Here is a 20286-nt window from a genome sequence, read left to right as displayed (position 1 = left end):
ATTTGACACTGACTAACGCATTACTAAAGCACTTGACAGTGTACTTGACAAATGCATTCTTAAATAAGCTGCCAATAGCCAGCTAATGTCCTTGAAACTACACTTTGCAGAATAGGTGCCCTGTTCTCTTAAACATTAACTCCCATTGTCAGCGTGCATGCAGTCATTAACGATCTTCTTTACCGGGGCAAACCATTTGACTGAGAGAAAAGCCTTTCAGTTTTGGTCTGTCTTGTATTTAAGCAAGCAGCAGTTTCTTCCACCGTGCCGGTACTAGACATCGAAACGCACCCCAGCGCCGAGTCCTTTGCTCTATTCAGAGCGGGTTCACGGAGTGCTGTGCCACCTGCTAAATACCATTCCAGGAAACTGAAAGAAAAAGACCAATTTTTAGGTGTGAACAGGTGCGCTCTCACCCCAGCCCCGCAGGAGCACGGCCCAAGCGTGCACCCTGTCTCACACCACCTCCCTCAGGGAACCGGGCCAGGCCACGCCAACACCGCTCCGGAAGCCGCAGCCTTGCCTAAAGGAACAAGCCACGGAGCGTCCTGGCTCTGCCCGCCCAGCAGCAGAGCAGGGATGCTGCTGCACCAGGACACCACCAACGGCACCGCTGCGCCGCCTACCAGGCGCTTGATCCGCGCCATTTCCCCTCCCCAGGGCGGGGCCAGCGCTGACATGGCGGGGCTCGGGGAGTTACCCGTCCCCGGGTCACGTGGTGCCCTGGCCGCGCCGAGCGCGCTTCCTAACGCCTTCAACCAGGAGGTGGGAGCCGGGGAATGGGAGTGAGGGGAAGGAGGTGTGAGCAGGGTGGCCGTTAAGGGGTCGGGGGGGGGGTGTAGGGGGTCACGGGTGGTCGCCATCACTCTGCCTTTAACCCGCCGCTCGGCTTCCGGCTCTGGGCCGCGCGGGCCCGGTACGGCGCCGCCAGAGGCCTGCTTTGGGGAGGGCCCAGGCAAGCGCTGGCCCTGGCTCGGCGCTGGGCCTCCCGCCGGTCTCAGGGGCGGGCGAGGGGAGATCACGTCTCCTGAGTAAAATGGAGGCGAGCGTGGTCAGGCCTGCCGTGGCGGTTGCAACGGCCAGGAGCGTTCCCTGAGCGACGGCGCAGCTCGCGTTCCCGCGTGGGCCGGGGGCTGAGAGGGAATATTTGTGCCCCCATTTCTGTCCCCTCATTTTCTGAGTTCCCTCCTCGCCCCGGTCGAGAGCGTTCGAGCTGGGATCTCTGTTACAAGGCGTTCCCACTGCGTGCGTGTTGTTAAGGAGGGGGAAGCCGCGTTTCAGCGCGCGAGGCACTTTTATTTCCTCGCAGTGGTTTGGCGAGAGACCTGCCATGTGAACGGGCGGCAGTTAGGATAGGCTGGAGGTTGAATAGGGAGAGGGAGAGCTGCGAGGGGGGGCTGTCTTGTTATAGCAACGAAGCGTGGGGATGGGGCTAAGGGATCGACTCAAGTGTTAGCGACGTGCGAGTTGGGCTGGAAAGAGTACGGCATTCGCTGTCCTTTCCTGGTACACAGAAGGTGTCTGTCTTATTCTGATTTTTTGCTGATTCCTTAGCCAGTAAGAACTGGAAACTGGAGTGTGGTTGTTTTTACGTAATATATAATAAAGTACTCTGGTCTCTATAAAGTTTTTGACACATGACTTAAAATGATTCTTAGATAAGATGACCATCCCGCCTCAGTTCAGTGATTTGACTTTTGCGGATCCTGTATGGACTATAGAAAAAGCATGTTCTTGTTGCAGATAATGGAAGTGAAGCTAGAACCTATTCCAGAATATTTAATATGTTTTGAGGGTTAGGTTGCTGTGTGCATGCTTGCTGAACAGAAACAAGAAAAATGGCAGACTACTCATGTGATGAAATCATGCTGTGTAAAGTTCACTCTCTGCAACTGCTTGTCATACTCACCCCCCCCCCCCGAAAATCTACTCATCTTTAGCAAAATTATATAAGTACAAAGTGGAAAGTAGGTAGCGTGCACCTCCTGTTAACAGTTCTATTTTTGTTTATGTGCCCATGCTAGGGGCATATTGTGGTATTTTGAAGGAGTGGTATGGAAGAGTACAAAGCAAGCTTCCCAAAGATGTTAACAGAACGGCATGCATGTGGCGTTTTCAGTTACCGTGTAAACATAGAAATATCCTTACCTGCCTAAATATAAACAGAAGTTCTAGCAGATGATTGCATTTACTTCATTTATTTGAACATGTTGCTACCTGATAAAACTTTATTGTACAGACAGGGCTTAGTGTTTCTCAAAGGATAAGCCCCACTCCTTTTGCTGATCTGATGGTGAAAGTATGTGAGACTTTAGAGTGAGAGCAGTGCTTCTTGGTATTCTGTGACTAATCTCCATTTTAGAAATGGTTATGTTTTATTTCATACATCTTCCTCTCAGATGTAGTAAAAGTGTGGTGCTTTTGTTTGATGCAGTCAAATATTGAGTGACATTCTGATGGCTGGCTGCTGAAAGGATTTCATTTAATCATTTATAGGGAAGAAAACTATAAAATGCCTGTTCTGCAATCATTTGTATGTGTCACTAGTTCTGTAGGACTACTTAGGCGTAAAGCTAGCATGTTAATAAACTCAGGGTTTGTGTAATTACTGCCTGTTCTCAGAAGGTGTGTTTATGATATTAGCTAAGAATATAAAAGTCCAGTTCTTAAACTGTCCTCTTAACTTTGCAGCCTGAAGCTGTGAATGCAAAACAATGCATGCTAAAACCAAGTGTAAAGCATCACAAACTTTTTTTTTTTGGAGGGCAAGATTTGCAGGCAGATATTGTTCCATTTCTGGGCTTTCTCAGTGAAAGCAGACAAAGTGAAAGAGCTGTTTTACAAAAGGTCTCAACGTTGTTCACAGAATGGTGGGAATAGCTCAGGCCAGTGAATGTGTGAGAACTCACTTTATCTGTAAGACTGGTTTATAATGCACAGACGTTGTGAGGACTACAGAGGTACCAGTCTCTATTCCCTGAATAGTTAATTATTTTATTGAGAGTGGAATAGTTTCAACAACAAAGATGAGGGTATCTGCACAATACCCTGTAGGTCAAGAATTCCTGAACTTGCTGGCTAGTTTGCTACGATACTATGGTAGACAGAGAATTACGATTTTATAATGGTAACTTTAACTGCAGCCATGACATTTGTGCTGGACTTCCAATGCATACTAGAGGTGATGTGCTTCTGGCTTTACTATCTTTTCTCCTGTGGCTCCTTCCCAATCTTTCTGTGAAAGTGAAGGGAGAGATGCCACTTCTTTAGGTGATAAGATCATTTGGCATTTTTGGAGGTGGGTTTGGTGATAACTGCAGTTTCTTGAATGTTGGGAGGTCCCAAGTTCAAATCATGGCTGTAAATTAGGTATCCTCTAAGCTATTAGGTTGGTATCCTCTCCTCAGACAAAAGAGCTTAGGAAAGAAAAGTACCAGCAACACTTCTATTTATGCAATTTGAGCCGTTTTGTTGTGGCTGAAGCTGCTCACACATTATGGTAGAAGCCATTAGTAGTTTTGGCTGACTTAGGTTCCAGTTCTACTGGGAAGTCAGAAGCCCTTTGGGTTGTAGGCTTCTGGCAGTATGTATGATTATGTTGCAATGAAGTAACAAGTTTCTGCCTGTCAGCTAACTGTGGTAAGTATGTGATCTTAACTGCCCATCTGAATTGTAAGGTAAGACTTAAATTTAGAGGTTAGAGCTAGCATGTTGCACTTGGCAATTGTGGCAAGCTAGGAAGGAACACTTAGAGTCAGTTTGACACTGGAAATGGGTGGTAACTTACACGGGGTTTGGTTGTGTTGCCCATTCCCTTAGTCTGTTCTTTAGACCTATACTTTGAATACAACTTTATCAGTAAATGGGCTTCTTAAAAATTCTGTTTTTTTTTTTTTTTTTTTATGGGAGCAAGCACCATTTTTTCTGTTGACTGAACACATTTGCTGCTTTATTTTTATCCAGCAGTACTCTGAGCAGATACTATCAGCTGAATAGATGGCATTTGGCAGTTATGTAGTATAGTATATTTTTCCTGAGGAAATTAGTTGAAACTGTATATTGGAAGAATGAGTAAGAATTCATGTACTCTTAGGTGTTTATGTTGTGTTAAATTATAGCACAGTGTAAGTAAATCACAAAATGTAACTTGATAATGGTGTTTGTTAGATTTTTAAGAAAATGAAAAAAACGTTCTTTTCTGACCCCTCAAAAAAACCCAACCAAACAACCCACAAACCCAAACTAACAACAACAAAAAAAACAAACCCAAACAGAACAACCCCCAAAAAACCCAAACCCAACAACAGCAACCCAACCTCACTCCCAAAACCCCACGAATAAGCCAACCCCTTCTCTCCCCAACCAAAACAACAAAAAAGAAGCCAAACCCACACATCTACCATGGTTTCTAAAGGTTTTAATCCTTGTCATGTTTTAATTCAGGGGGTATATGTTTTCTTTAATCTGAAAACCTTGAAGGATACTGGTTATAAAAGTTTACTGGTTATAAAAAATCAGAAATGGGAATTTCTTCACAGTCTTGCTGCTGGAAGTAAAGTCAATTTCCTATTTTGCAATCCCGTATTTGTATTGAGTAATGCAGTGTATTCACTTAATTGTGTCTCAGGTTAGTAACAGTTAATCTGTACCACTGAAACAATTGATACCCCACTTAGGCATGCCTAGATCACAGACAGGTTATTTTGTAGGCTGTTCCTTTCAAGTTAGAGTTGCGACTTTCTTCTTTACTGTTTGTCCATATTCAGTGAACTGGACAGTTGTGGTTATCATCCAGTGTAGCTATCTTATACCAATGGTAAGACTTCATTTTGCATGTTCTTCTACAATCTGTCGCTCCTTGTTCTTCCCCTCCCCATGTCCTATAAATAGAGGCTAGCAGGATATCCTTCACAGTGCTTCTTCAGCAGTTACTGGAACTCACGAACCCCAGTTAGATTCATTTCTTCTGTATGGCAAAGCAGCAAGGACACAACTACTAATATCTGTGGTTGGGGGAAAGATTAATATAGTCTTTTGTGCATTTTGTCCCTTTAAGAAAATGGTGAAAGCTGCTACCTGTTGTTGCTGCCTGATATGATTCCTATACTCCACTAGGTGCAATAAGCTGTATTTTTAAGTCTGTGCTGCCTCCTGAGAGTGTGCTTATGCAGCAGTTCAGATGCTGTTTGGATGGAATAGAGGGAGATCAGAGAATGCTACTAGTCCCTTTTTTAAACTGTGAGCCCCAGACTGAAATTATTACAGAAGTAGTGTGTGGCTGTTTTGGGATGGAAGTTGCTTTGTTGCTTTTTAACTGTATCATGGTAATTGAAGGTTCATCATTGCTGCGATCCAGAAATTGCTTTGTCTGTTGCTTATGGACTGAACTGTTTCTAGGAGTATTGAAAGCTGTAGTAGAAATTCTTGGTAAGAGAGGAAATGAGATGGAACAGTTTTTCAGGAGACATGCTGGACTTACGAGCACAGCACTGACGCTGAGAGGGAAACTAAGTTTCAAAAACATTTGTGTAGGAAACAAAATTCTGTTCCGTGTATTTTGATGATGTTAATTCTCATATGAGTATCTTTTGTAAAGGTGTTCCTCCTTAGTGATTGAGAATCTGTGAATGGTCTTTCCAGGCCACAGAAATAGCTTATTTGATGAAGTACTATTTAGCTTCATTGCCTGGGGTTCAGAGGTGGTCAAATTTAAATCTCACTTTATTTTCCAGAGGATGTAGTCTGACAGCCATGAATCTTATGGTCATCTCTTAACCTTTGGCAGCATCTAATACTTGGTATGCTTCACAGCTGATGGTCAAGAATTTAAAACTGAGACATAACTTAGCAACAGAAGTTTAGTGGACATTACTATCTTTTTCATTTTCTTAGTAGCTTAAGGAAGAACAGGGACCTGAAGACGAAAGGAAGCAATGAGTTTTATAGAGGAAGGAAAATGTATGTGGTTAACAGATTTTCTTTGGAGTTGTGTGTATTTTTTTAAAACATACGACCTTCTAAAAATCTGTAAAAAATCCAAAAATAGTAGTGGCGTTTTGTTAACAGAATAGTATGGTATCTGTGCTTGTTAGGTGCATCTTCAGTCTTTTTTTGCTATAGGCACATGAACAGATATCTAGTTATACATCTGTATAATAATAAACTTCTAGTTTGTCTCTATCGAGTGGTTTCTAAATGTAAATAAAATACATTCAAAAAAATAATGAATGTACAGAGTATTGTCACTGTCATGTGTATGTGTGGAGCCTGCTGAGAGAAATGTTCTTGGACACCTAAGACTTGGTGAAATTACTGAGGGCACATTAGGCTACTCTGAAAATTGCAAAAGGGAAGAATGAGAGTATTGTTCTGAGTGCTTGATATCCACTAATCACTAAACACTTTCTTTCAGTAGATCATGCTGCTATCTGTGTTGCTTCTTTTCTGTGGGTTTTATTAAGTCTATAAAACAGAACCATAACCAATTTTTTTTTTGTGAGTAGAGAGACCTTTTTATGGTAAAGAAACTTCAGTAGGAGAATGAAGCCAGGAAAGTCTGTTCAAGTCTTAAAGGTATTTTTACCTTCCTGCAATGTTACCTCATGCTTAAAACAGATAAATAAACTTAAGATCAACATCAAGCTTGAGACACACCAAAGGATATAAGCCTGATCTTTTTCTTTCTGTGCCAGTGGGATAAGTCTCATTGGATGATACTGTCTCACTTCTTCCCTAGCAGTTTCAGATATAGAGAGTGTATAAACTGCCTTTCTTCCTCTGACCATGTCTTATGTTTTTTCCCTTGGAACCCCTGTTCCTTCTCTACTGGCACACACACATCACTGGTTTTGCTTTTCTTGTAATGAATTCAGTATGGTATTCCTACATTTCAACTTGCTCTCGTTCTGAAGACACACTGTGACCAGACATGCTGTCTTTTTAGGATTCTAAGGTAAGACTGAGTAAATTTGGAAAAAGTTATTCTCCCTTTTGTTTCAAAACCCCATATTCTCAGTTTTCTGTGTAAAATAGACCCTCAAAGGGGATTAATTGTAGAATGGCAGAAATTAATAATTTGCTGCCTGAAAGACTGAAAACTGCAGGCCATCATCCTGTTCCTTCTCCCATTACCCGCCCCTCCTAGTACACCTCACCGAGGCTTAAGAACTCTGCAGTTTGAGTTGAAAGGCTTTCTTAGTTCACTCCTGCCACGTTTCCTGTAGTACTTGATACTTTGCCTTGATTTTTAATTTGATATTGTTGCTAGCTTGCTCTTTAAATAGCAGGCAGTATAGTTAGACTCCCTTTTACTGTCTGCTGTGGTTTAATGAGTGGCTCATCTTTGTTAATTTAATTGCATTTATTAGCCTAAAAATGAGCAGGTGATTTTTCTGCTTTTCAGGTTCTTGGCTTTATAGATATTTTATCCTGCACTTCAGTACTGTTGTGAAAAATACACAGAAATACTCTTAAATCAGTATTTTGTGGCTTGAGTTTAGTAGGCTTTTTAATAACTCCACTTTCTTGTAACAAGTGTTGATAGGGAGCAACAAAGAAATTACTTCTTTTGAAAATGCTGTAGCACAGACTTTAACATAAAATCAGGGAAGCTCCCTTTCTACATTTGAAGGAGAAATGTGTGGGAATTCAGAAGTTGAAATTATATCCTAAGCTAGAGCTTGTGTAAAATGAAGGTGCGGGTTTTCTCATGCTACTTTCAACAGGTGTGGCAATTATAACCTAAATATGAAAGTTTTTCTTACAACTTTTGCCTTAATGATTTTGATAATGAAGACAGGCTGAGAAAGGTGGGGCTGTTAAGCCTGGAGAAGAGAAGGCTGCGTGGAGACCTCATAGCAGCCTTTCAGTATCTGAAGGGGGGCTATAAGGATTCTGGGGAGGGACTCTTCATTAGGGACTGTAGTGACAGGACAAGGGGTAATGGGTTCAAACTTAAACAGGGGAAGTTTAGATGGGATATAAGGAAGAAGTTCTTTACTGTAAGGGTGGTGAGGCACTGGAATGGGTTGCCCAGGGAGGTTGTGACTGCTCCATCCTTGGTGTTGTTCAAGGCCAGGTTGGACAGAGCCTTGGGTGATATGGTTTAGTGTGAGGTGTCCCTGCCCATGGCAGGGGAGTTGGAGCTAGGTGATCTTAAGGTCCTTTCCAACCCTAACTATTCTGTGGTTCTATGATAACATTTTGTGTTTAAGCCTTTCTGCTAGTTTTTCTATTTTTTTTCTCTTTGTATATGAAAGAATCCACAATTCTTAAACTATTGAAATGATCAAAACTGAATGAAGATTCATGTCTTGAATAGTCCTTGGGTTAATTAGTTTCTGTGTAAAAATAAAGTTTCACTTAATTTCTTTTTCCCTGCTGTGTTTTGCCCTATGGTACCCTCCATCCTAGTGAACAGGACACCCTGGGTGGTTTTCATTCCCAAAATTGATGTATTGGGTGTGGTGGACAGTAGAAATAGAGGCAGAGCTAAAGTGCTTTTTTCTTTAGCCAGTGGTGTCACCGTATGGGGAAGGAAGATAGAGAACAACTAGTAGCTGTGGTTTTTGTTTGTTTTTCTCCAAACATCCAGTTATGAGCCATAAAAGCAGGGAGTCATTTCTAGCAAGTGAAGCTTTGCAGGGCAGACCATTCCAGGCACAGGCTCCTGTTGTGAAACAGTAAATTGGAAACACTCTGAAGCTGCAAATTTTTGTTGCCATCTATTACATTTATTTTTTTAAATAAAGTGTAAGTTTTTGTGTCTAGGTTGTTTCTTGAGTTGATCATGGTGCCCTTTGAAGAATTACTTGTATTATTTGAAGGACTGCCCTTAGAAAGCACTGGTTTTTTTTTTTCATATACTGTTTGGGAAGTGTCTATAAAAGAAGATCCAAGTCTAATTGAATGTATGCAAATGTAAAATTACATGGGTGTCTTACTGAACAGTTTTCCCTTCTGGCAGTGAAAATCCATGAGGAACTAGTAAGGTTGTTAAATTTTAGATTTACCTGTCCTTAAAACCTGGTTTTGACACGTTTAACTACAATAGTGAAAACTAAATAAAAATCAACTTCAGAATAGTAATTTGGTATTCTAAAATCTTACAAAAATTTAAAAAGGCAACAAAGTTTTGATGTGCTCTTCCAAGAGATAATGGTGGGTGTGTGTGTGAAAAGTGGGCAGAACACATGTATATTTATACACATACACATATATGTGTGCATATATATTTGTATCTAAAAATATTTGCAGCTCAGTTTGATGCATGTTTCAGCTGTAGTTCATCCTGAGCTGGAAATACCTGTGTGTACTGACCTCATTGCTTTTACTGTGTTTTTGTTGCTGTTGCAGAGTTCTGTCTGTAACAGCAAAGGAAGAGTTCACAGTGCTCAATCCCGTTCTTCCAAAGCTCTTGTTTATTTCTGTGTTATTAGGCGAAATTTCATCCTCTCATGTTCTTTAATTAATGACTTCTCCAAGCTACCATATTCTTTATTGCATCCTCTGTGGCTACTTCAGTGCATCCATCTGATTTCCTTTTTCCTGCCCCAGCATTTTCTTGGATTTTTTTTTTAATTCCCCCTCCCAGCCTCCACTCCCTTTGTTTCCCCCTAGTTGCAGCGTTGTGCTTGGGATACCGTCTAAGACATTTTTATTTTTGCTGCCACTTACTTATTGCTGTCTTCTGCCTTGCTCTCAAAAGTTTCCTGGTTCTCTCCAGTTATATTCCTGAAATATGAATGCTGAAATGCTGCTTTCATAGTGGCTTATTTGTTCTTGTTATATGGGACTGGCTCCTTTTGCAGGAGGACCAGTTGCTTCTTGGTGTGTAGAGGAAAGGATATGGAGTGCCTGTCCTAATGTTTTTTTCCTCCTCCGTCTCATTTTTTGAGCCTTCTGGTGGTTGACTTGTGGGTGTTGAGTTTTGGATTTTTTAGTACGTCTTTCGTTGCCTCTTAAAACAGATTTTCCTGAGTTTTAATAGCAGCACTGACTTTGTTCACCAGAGTCTTTGCACTTATTCTGAAAAAAATATAATTCAAAATTGAAATTAAGCTTTTTTCTTTTTTTTTTCCCCAAAAAACAACCAACCAAAAAACCCCTAACCAACTAAGTCACCTCACAGCTACATCTCTCCTTCTGTCTTTTATCTGTCAGTTTTTATTTGTTCGTGATGTGATTTCTCAGCAAGCATGGATGTTAGCTGAAACATCTTTTATTCTCTTGTTTTGCTTTGTGGCAAGTAATTGATTACATTTTTGGCTAGTATTCAGGGGCTCTTTTTTTCTTTACTGTGAAGAGCAAAATCAAATTAGGTAATGCAGAACCATTTTTTCTGTGATTTGTGGGGAATATTTCAAGGTAAAATGATTATATGTGCATAGCAAATATTAAAGATCTCACTGTTTTTTTTGCACTAGATAAATTATGACAATATAATTATTGTGCCTTTACTAAGTAAGCCACAGCTTATATAACAAGTTAAGTTTATGGAAAGAATGGAAAACAGTATTTAATGAGGAAGAGCACCTAACCATGATCTGTGCTACAGAAGGTGGAATTCAGAAGTAAAACTGGGATGTCCTAGTTCCTGTTTCTGCTTGGAAGATGGGAAGGAAGATTGGACAAGAGAGAATGGTCCAGACAAGCCAGTGTTGATCATACTTCAATGTCTAATGACTAGTAGAAGTGTGTATAGCATGCTACAAAAACATAAGTGTAGCATACAGTGTAGCTTTTGCAGCTGATAATTTTGCAATGGGAATTACAACAGCAGCTTATGGAATATATAGAATTCACGGTTGAACCGGAGTAGGCAGAGTGGTCTGGAAAGTGGTGAAATGTGCCTTGGATTTCAGTGTTTTCTGGTGTCTGTGCAAGCATGCTTATGAGTGCCAGTTACTTAAAAGCAAACCTTCCCAAATCCCTTATTTCCCTATTTTCTTAAAATGCTCTACAGGAAGCGAAGTATAATAAGAATGTCATGCTGTTCAGGTGGTGCTGGGAGCCTGAGGAAAACGTATCCCTCTTCCTTCAGCTTCCTGTGTTCAGCCCTGTGTGGATATTTCATCAGCTCTGACAGTTCTGTGTGCAAGTTTGTTTTTCTCAGTTTCTGAAATGTGAAGCTGATACTTGTTTCCAGAGTTTATAGTTAATACTAGCAGGCAGTGGTGTCTTTTCCGAATGCTTAGGTTCAAGAATTTTTGAAAGTGTTTTGTAATAAATTTCCTCACACATGAGTCATGGTGATGCTATCTGTGAAAATGAAGTTTGGTTTTTTTTTTTGCTTGGAGTCACACTTTTCAGATTTGAAGAGCTGAACATACTAACTGTATCCTGTGTTTTGAATATAGAATATACTTTCTGTGAATTCAGACTTCAAAAAAAAGCACCAAAATGAGTATTTAATCTAGCACTGCAGAATCTCTTTTTGTGCTTAATGGTCCTGGCAGAATAGTACTAATCTTCACTTCTGATCTGATTAAAACTTTCTAAAATAGTGTACTTGGACTATGGTTATAGAAATGAGATCAGATTTATTCTGTAAGCCAGGTTCACAAAGCCTAGAAAGAGCTGCCTGTTGGCTCCTCAAGGGCCAACCAGCATTGTGGCAATGCAGTGGAATGTCAATAATCAGTCAGTTCTCTGAGATGTTATCTTTTTGGTTAATACATTGTAAATGCTTGTTTTCTCTGTTTAGCTCTTTTCACTGATGGAAATGAAACCTCCTATTTCCCGAGCAAAAATGATTCTCATCACAAAAGCTGCCATTAAAGCTATTAAGGTAAAGTTCAGTAGAACAAACATGAAACTGTAACAGTAGCAACGTTTAATTATTTTACTTCTAAGTAAAGACATCTCTCTGTTTCCCACTCATAGCTTCATGGATGTTTTCTTCTAGTTGGCATTAAGAATGTTATCTAGAAACAAGTGGGTGGTGAATATCATCTCTTGGTTTTGGACTAGTAGCATAATGCTAGCTTGATTTTTTTTTTTTTTAATTTTTTTTTATTTTTTTATTTGAATCATTGCTTTTTAGTGCGACACCCACTAGGATGCTGTGACTTCTATATAATCAAATTTTAAATGTTGCAGGATGCAACTGCACCTTAATAGCGTATTAAAATGTAGCAGACTTGCTTAGAAAGTAAATGCAGAAAGCTCTCACAACTACTCTAGAAGCTGTGTGTCTTTTGTGTATGCACTGACATGCATCTGACAGAAAGGATTTCTTGTTTTGTCTGTTCCCCTCATGAAATGGTTTCCTCTCTGCTTGATAACATACTTCTTGTTAGAATGTAACTTAAAATACTTCGTAGTCTTTCCTAAAAGGTAATAAGCACAAAGTGTTAAAATACTTCTAAAATGATGTGGCACTGTTGAGTAGATAAATTAGTTTGTGTTTATTTTCCAGCTCTACAAGCATGTTGTCCAGATTGTGGAGAAGTTTATCAAAAAGGTAAAAAGTGAAAAATAATCTACTGATATTGTCTGCATCCATTACTAGATATTACTAATAATGCTAGTAAATGACAGACAGGGCTTCATCTGTTATTTGGGGTTTGAGGGGGGGAAATTCTGTCTGTATAATCTCCTTTAAGTATTCTGTAGTACATTAAGAAGGGGAGAAAAAAATTTTGAAATTTCCCCTTCCTCCTCTACCCAGCAACTGGGGAGGAAACTGAAAGTACTTGAACTTCCAGTTAATCTTCACTGGCTAAGATAATACATATTTTCAGAAAATACAGTTTTCACGCTTGCCTAGGTGTGTAGAGCAAAAGGCTAGAATGTAATACCTGCTAAAACCAAAGTATCGTGCTGCCTAAAGTAAGTTCTTCTGAGTGAAGTGGGAGAAACATGCTTTTTCATTCAGAGGTCTTCAGAGACCTCCAAAGAGAAGGACTTTCATTTAATTCTGGAGAATTGGTGGAAGTAGCTCAATGCATTGAGTGTGAGGTAGCTTGACAGCAGAGTTGTGGCAGTCTGTACTGTAATGTAGTAGATGTGTTTGCAGTCACGTTATCAAGCTAAAGGTACCTTAAAAGCAGTGATTGAGAAGATAAAGGCTGTTCCAAGCTATCCAAGTACATTTGCTCTGTCCCAAATGTGAAAGCATGTTTTTCTCCTTTCTTTCTATACACAGAACAAAAATAAAGCACTATATAAAACAAATTAATACTTTTTATTTTTCCTCTCCAAGTATACTAAGTATAGATTTCATGTAAGGATCTAAGGTGAATGCCCATTACCTTATTAGTGTCACTGCATAATGGAAAGTTATTTTTATGTTTTCAGTGCAAACCGGAATATAAAGTCCCTGGATTGTATGTTATTGACTCTATTGTTCGTCAGTCTCGTCACCAGTTTGGAACGGACAAAGATGTTTTTGGGCCAAGATTCTCTAAAAATATTACTGCCACATTCCAGTATTTGTATCTCTGTCCATCTGAAGACAAGGTACAGCGATAGTTTCTCAAGTGTTGTGAATTGATGAGTGTTACCTTGGTGTTTCCACTTATATGGAAGTACAAGCTAACGCGGAAAGCTAATTTGGTGATTGCCTGTGTGTGTGAATGTTATATGAAATAATAAAACATGCTGAGAAAGATTATCAAAGGTGATAGTTCTGTGGAAGTTTGAGTTAAAATACTTAATTTCCCTAACTTCGTTTTTTTTTTTTGCCTACATAGACACTTCAACCAACAGTGCTTTAATGAATTTCTAGTACCTAAACAAAAAACCTGTTATCTACACATATACACCTGTGGTTGATATTCAAAGAGAATGATACTTAATATGTGACTAAAACTAAGAGTATTAAGTTTATGCATTTTTTTGGGCTTCATACAATTTTCAAATCTTCTGGACGGATAGAATACCCAGAGCCAAAAAATTTTAAGTTAGCTGTTTTTTGAGACCAAAATCTTCATTAAAATACCCATTTCTGTTTTTTCTGTTATTGATCTTATTGTGGAAATATTTTTGGAATACTTTATGGAATTCCTTAATTGCTTAGCTTTTGAAAGTATAGGTGGATTTGCAAGGTTGTATGTAACTATATAACTGAGTCACAGTAAGGTATTTTATTGTTGAAGCAAGAGGGAACAGAATCGATTCGTTCTTAGCAGCTACAGTAAAAGTAAAAAGTATTTGAAACGTATATGCAAGTCGGATGACTAGGTACACAAAAAGGACAGGTATGTCGGTATAACATGTATTCTGTTACCTGCCTGCGTGTTCCAGCTGAAGCTGCACTGCCAGTTAGATATAATTGGTTAATACTGGGCTAAAGAAGGAAGGAATAATTTCCAGCTTGGTCCCTGAAAGCTTCATCATTCTTAATGTTAAAAAAAGAAGTGAGCTTAAAATAACAGCTGACAATCAGAAGTTCTAATTTAATCGTTCTGCCGTGAGCAGTTAGAATGTTTTCCACTTGCTTTCCTGATCTTTTGAATAATGGAGATGGATTTTCTGGTGTCAACATAGAACTGTGTGGGTTAGAATTAAAAAATTCAAGCAAACAGTCTTCTGTCTAACTTCAAAGCCTTGTTCTAGTGTTTTATGGCCCCCTCTTCGTTTGGGTTTTCCAATTCATGTTCTCTGCCTTGTCCCATTTGTTTGTTTCACCCCTTTATGACCATTTGTGAAGAAATGGTGGGGCTGTTGTATATCAAACCTGGATTTTCTGATTGGCCAGAACAATTTTAGGAAAATGGCACAAGTTGTGTTTTATTAAAGCAGAAAGTAAAATAAGTTGGCAGGTTTTATCTTTGCCATGTGAAGCGTCTTGCTGATCTATGTTGACAGCGTAGAGGTTGTTAAATAGGTATGCCTGATTATGTTGAATTCCTGTACTCTTCAAACCTTTTTTCTCAATTTATGGAACATCAGTTGAGCGTTTGTGGGTTAGGAAAGCTGTCTTTAGTGTTGGTGCTTGCTTTTGTTTCAACAGAGTAAAATAGTCCGTGTCCTGAACCTTTGGCAGAAAAACGGAGTATTTAAAATTGAAATAATTCAGCCTCTTCTGGATATGGCAGCAGGAACTAGTGCCACAGCACCAATGACAGAAAATGCTACTAATAATGAAGGTATGAATGACATTATAACTTATTCTTCTTTTAAAAGGGTGAATGATAATAGCTTGTTTGCTTCCACGTTAAAGCGCCTACAATTAATTTCAGCAGTAGCATATTAATAAACTCAACTTTGTGTTCAAAATTATGTGGAACAGCTGAACTCATTCTAAATAAATGCTGATACTGTACTTCAAGTTATCAGAATGTGAACACTTACTTGGAATATATCTGTAATTTATATCGTGTACGCATATGTACATACATACGTGCATGCTTTACTTACAGGTAATGTCAGTATTCCCTCTTAAAAAGAGTTTATTTTTTTTTCTTTTAGTCTCAAATATTGCTCTGTTTATCAGGTTTATAATTCTGATGTAAGAGCATCCTTTTCTTATCCAGATTCTAATTTTGAAAAAATGACAAGTTAACAGCTTCATCTTGCTTTGAATTAACTTAGTATCTGAAAGGAACAGCTGCCAGTCTCTTTCAGTGTGCAGCCCTGGAACGTTTTAATTGATATTTCAAATCCACATTTTTGAACAGTAAATTTATGCCTGGAAGTAGGCTTTTATACAGGCTGCTGGTTGAAAACCACTGACCTAAAGGATAACGTAATGACTGCCTTCCCACAGTATTTTCACTGGCCTATTTTATGCCACATAAAGAGCTGGTAGTGAGGTTACTGAATCGTGGATGAGAATATGCATACCACAGTTCTTTCTTTCTCTGGAGGGCTTTCTTTTTGAGTTTGCACTTTATATTTCAGACTTAGCTTTGGTGACCTCCGTACTGTGCTCATGTATGTTGGAGTAGGACTGGCAAAAAATGTAGTGGAGTAAGGGAGGCGGCGTGACAAACAAAATAATGATGCACAGTAGCATAAGTGAAAGGTCTCCAGTGGTTTAGGAAAGCATATCCTATTGCCTTGTTTTATAAATGTGGCGTGGCAGGGGGAAGGGAAAGTCTTAGCTTCTGAGCTGGTGTGCAGACTGGTTACTATACAATTTAATTCTGATATGACAGGTGAGTGGCACTATTTTCCATCTTAGTCTCATCACTGATAGCTAACAGGTCGGCTGTCTTCTGCATGTATTCTGGTGTACAGAATTACTGAATTCAGTGATATCATTCAGATGCACCAGAGGGGATAATTTGGCCCTGAAATAAATACACCAATGAATAATAATAAATATATTAATCCATTATATGAAATAGAATCTGTTTAGCTCATAATGCTACAAAGTCTGTTTAGCCAAAAAAAGAAGGAAAAATGCAAATTTTCTCCCTTGAGCAAGCACATAGCTTTCTGAACAGATACAGGAAATAATTTGGAAGTTAATTTATATTTAAAAACAATCACATACCTTTTTGCAGTATTTTTATGTAGGGGAAAATATTCAGCATGTTTGTCTCTGCTTGCTGCGTGTCAACACTGCAGTTATTTGAACTGCAAACAGATGAATAGATTTAAATAATGGGTATTGTGAGGCAAACATTTGCTTAGTGTCTCAAACAAAAACTTTTATTTTTTAAACTGTCTCTCCTTGTACAATTTTATTAGTAGTCCATTAAAATATATTTGCTGAAGAATAGCTACTTGCTCACAGCATGTGGGAGTTGATGGTATTACTGCTAAGTTGTACTGACAAAACGTACCTTTTAAAAAAAATATTGTAATATAAAGCAAAAAGAATTTGAAAGCTGCATGTGTAGAAAAAACTAATAGCATGTCTTAAAATGTAATCTCAGCTTTTGTAAAGCTCAGTGAAAGTGGGAGTCTTTTGCTGGAAGAATTAGTAAAAATTATTTTTATGTTTTGGTATGTGTCTGTGCCAGAGCAGCATGTGAACAAACCTGAGCAAAGAAAGAGAGTTGCTTGGGAAATAGTTTTTTCTTTTCTAAACCTTTAATTGTTACCAGACATTAAATCAGAAGTTCAGTTACTGCTCAAAAGAGGAAGATATTAAGCAAAACTCAGTTGCTCTTCAAATCAGTTATCTAATGGTTCAAGTATTCATCCAAAAAAATGAGTCCAGTACTTTGTAACCAGAACTAATATTTGAAGTGTATTGGTATTCATTGCTTGTAATGTAATCACTAAATAATAGTTTTTCTCTTAACTTTTCTAAAATTGTGTAATTACAAAACCAGAGTTGTGATCCAATGCTGGACTAGTTTTCAGACAGGGTGTTTTTCTTTGCTTTCTTAGTGTGTACCATGCGCAGACGTGAGCAGTGAATTGAGCAGTTAAAAAGGCAAAATGAATAAATATACAATTGGGGTAGCTTAGGACTTTTGGGGTTAAGTACACTATTGCAGATCGACTCTTGTTTTGAGGAATTAGGTGTATACACTGAAGAGTAAGGTGAATGTTTTGGAGTAATGTAGCTGTTTCTCAATTCCTATGAAACTCTCAGGTTCGCCACCCCCTCCAGCAAAGGTTGCTTCAGAGCCCCCTCAAGTTACTGCTAACTCAGTACCTACTGTGCCACAGTTACCCAGTTCTGATGCCTTTGCAGCTGTAGCTCAGTTGTTTCAAACAACGCAAGGACAACAGGTAACCCATTTGTATTTGGTTCCCTTCTAACTGGGTTTTATGTTAAATGAAAGAGGGGAGAAAGGATGGAAGTAAGACTCCATTTGAAGCAGAACAAAAAGCTTTCTTAAGGTCTTCAGTGGAAGACTTGTAAGAGTTAACCTCAATGTTTGAATGGTTTGACCCTTCCATCCAGTAATTAAAAGTATTTGAGGAAAATTCGGTAACATATTTCTCAATAATTAGTTCTGAATTGGTGCAGTTACAAAGTTTCAAGAACAGCCAAACTGTATCAAACAAAACATTGAGTTTTATTGCTAGTACACTTAAATGTTTGCAGTGTTGAAAGGCCTGAATACTGAAATTGTGGGATCTGCTGAGTGTTGCCGCTAAAGTGTTTAAAAAGTGACTTTTGGTTTTGCTGGAAGTCCTCCATAGTTCAGTCAGGTTATTGGTGGTGGTCATCCTTTGTTGTTGTCTGATTTGATGTAAAATTTACATCCTACAAGTCTTTCAGTACTATATATTTAAATAAGAAAGTATACTTAATACTACATATGTTCTTATAGCTTCAGCAAATTCTCCAGACTTTTCAACAGCCTCAAAAACCCCAGTCACCTGTCATAGATAACACTGTGATGGCTCAGGTTCAAGCTATTACTGCTCAGCTGAAAACTACAGCAGCACAACAGCCAGAACAAAAAGCTGCTTTCCCACCACCTGAGCAAAAAACATCATTTGACAAAGTAAGTCTTCATTTGTTGTTGGTGTTTAACTTTCTCAGTTCAGTAGAAGACTGTTTGATGAATGCCTCAATGTCCTCCATTTTTTAAGAGAAATATGATGCAAATTTAGTTTCTTCTCTTTGTGCTTGGAGGTCAGCTTCCTGCTTTTATAGCCTTTGCATTTTCTGAAGCTGAATAGAACTGGTTTTGGACAATTTCTGATTCTGTATTAGATTTTTATTTTCTGTTACACCCTTGTCTTTAATTTCAGAGCTGTTAAGAGTAAGACTTCAGTAATAAGGCTATTTTGGCTGCCAGTTGTATAAGATACAGAAAAAATAGTTGGCTCAATGTAATTTCTTTCAGAAGCTGCTAGATCGGTTTGACTATGATGATGAACCAGAAGCAGTGGAAGATTCAAAGAAAGAAGATTCAGCTCCTTCTTCAGTTTCTCAGCCAACTTTGTGAGTTTGTGTCACTGTACAATAGCAAATCTTTGTTCTAAAAAATCTTTAGGTTGGAAAACTGATTAAGAGTCCAGGTCACTTCAGTGCTTAACAGTTACAGTCCAAAGTTAAAATGTTGTTAACAATTTTTGGTGGGTTTTGGGTTTGTTTTTTTCTTTTTGTCTTTGGTGATCTGGTGTAGGTTTGGCATGTTGCATCATTGGTTGAGGAATGTGCTCTGTAGAGAAAAGCTCAGGTTTGGTTTCAACATGAGTTTCATGTTTTTATTGCACAACTGAGAGTGTCAGGGCATTGTTAGTAATCAGCTGAATTGCTTTGCTGTCTGGGAAATAAAGCTATTCCAAACATAGTGATAGTTTTAAGTACTAAAAAATTTGGCTTCGCACCTTTACGTTCTCCAACGCTGAATACTCACACAAACTCAAACTCCCGTTTCCCGTTTGATATGCATTATGATAAAAGTCTTAAATTACATGATCACATACTAGTTTTTTCCACAGGACCTCTCTCTCATTCAGTGCACAGGCTGGATGGTGCTCAATACCTGGGTTAGTCAATATTTCTTTTTTTCCCTGCTTCAGTATGTGGCCTTATGTCTTACTTTCTGTATATGCCATCCAAACCCTGCTTTCAAAAAAAGAATCACTAACTTTGTCTTAGCTTTCTTGCTGTGTTTATCACCTTGAGCACTTTTATGTTCCACAACTATTAGTTAATTGAAATGCTTTTTGAGTAAATTGGTAGTATTTTGCCTATAACACAGATGGAACTCTGGAGTACAGAAAGATGAGGTAGGTCAAACGTAAGCACTGCTCGTGTATGCCCAACTAAAGATCACTGGGCTAGGCTTTTCAAAATGTTCTGTTGCTAACACTTCAAAGCCTGTGTCCTTACCGTTGTGTCAGATGCTTCTGAAGAATGGATTCCAGTACTCTCATTTTGGGCACACAAAATCAGTAATACTTCATATGAAAATCTGACCTGTCAAGAATCATCCAAGAATATACCTTAAAATACTACAAAGTTCCATTTCACATCACCATGAAATTCCTTTATCTTCTTGAAATCCTGTTCAGTTTCTAACACAAACTGCATCCTGTCAGCAGGTCTTATTAACTGTGCAGACCTCATTAATTCCCTGAGCACTGTCCATTCTGTGTGTTGAATTGGGAAGTGAATGGCATTACTGTCATCCTTGTGTGGTACACATACCCCTTTCTCCTCTGCCCTAAATTCTTCCCAAACTAAAGGTTGTTTTTTTTTTTCCAGCAAAAGTATGGCAAATTTATTTTCCTTGAGGAAAAGGCTTACTTTTGTTCCCAAAAGAGGAACTGGAAAGGAAGGAAGTTAGCCTAAAGCAGACAACCTTCATGAAGAATTTCCATAGACAGATCTTTAGCAAGATCATATATGTACAGTATAAGTATGCTTAAACTTTTGCGTAACCTTTCTTTAAGTGATAAAGGACTACTCTTAAA

General features: G+C 38.8%; 1 protein-coding gene across 1 annotated transcript in view; it reads left to right on the top strand.

Annotated features, from left to right (window-relative positions):
* Positions 1 to 579: 579 nt before the first annotated feature.
* SCAF4 (SR-related CTD associated factor 4) overlaps positions 580 to 20286 on the top strand; it is a 47074-nt gene continuing 27367 nt past the window's right edge. Inside the window, exons 1-9 of the mRNA XM_062622339.1 lie at positions 580 to 765; positions 11705 to 11788; positions 12419 to 12463; positions 13300 to 13461; positions 14957 to 15092; positions 17498 to 17637; positions 18186 to 18362; positions 18708 to 18805; positions 19309 to 19356. Of these exons, the coding sequence (XP_062478323.1) occupies positions 580 to 765; positions 11705 to 11788; positions 12419 to 12463; positions 13300 to 13461; positions 14957 to 15092; positions 17498 to 17637; positions 18186 to 18362; positions 18708 to 18805; positions 19309 to 19356 (1076 nt within the window). The remainder of the gene's footprint in view (positions 766 to 11704; positions 11789 to 12418; positions 12464 to 13299; positions 13462 to 14956; positions 15093 to 17497; positions 17638 to 18185; positions 18363 to 18707; positions 18806 to 19308; positions 19357 to 20286) is intronic.

This window comes from Pezoporus occidentalis, unplaced genomic scaffold, assembly GCF_034315485.1.
Source record: "Pezoporus occidentalis ecotype Australia unplaced genomic scaffold, CSIRO_AGI_Poc_V1 ctg24, whole genome shotgun sequence".
Taxonomy (NCBI): Eukaryota; Metazoa; Chordata; class Aves; order Psittaciformes; family Psittacidae; genus Pezoporus; species Pezoporus occidentalis.
The sequence above is the reverse complement of the archived record's forward strand: the minus strand, read 5'-3'. Positions and strand labels throughout refer to the sequence as shown.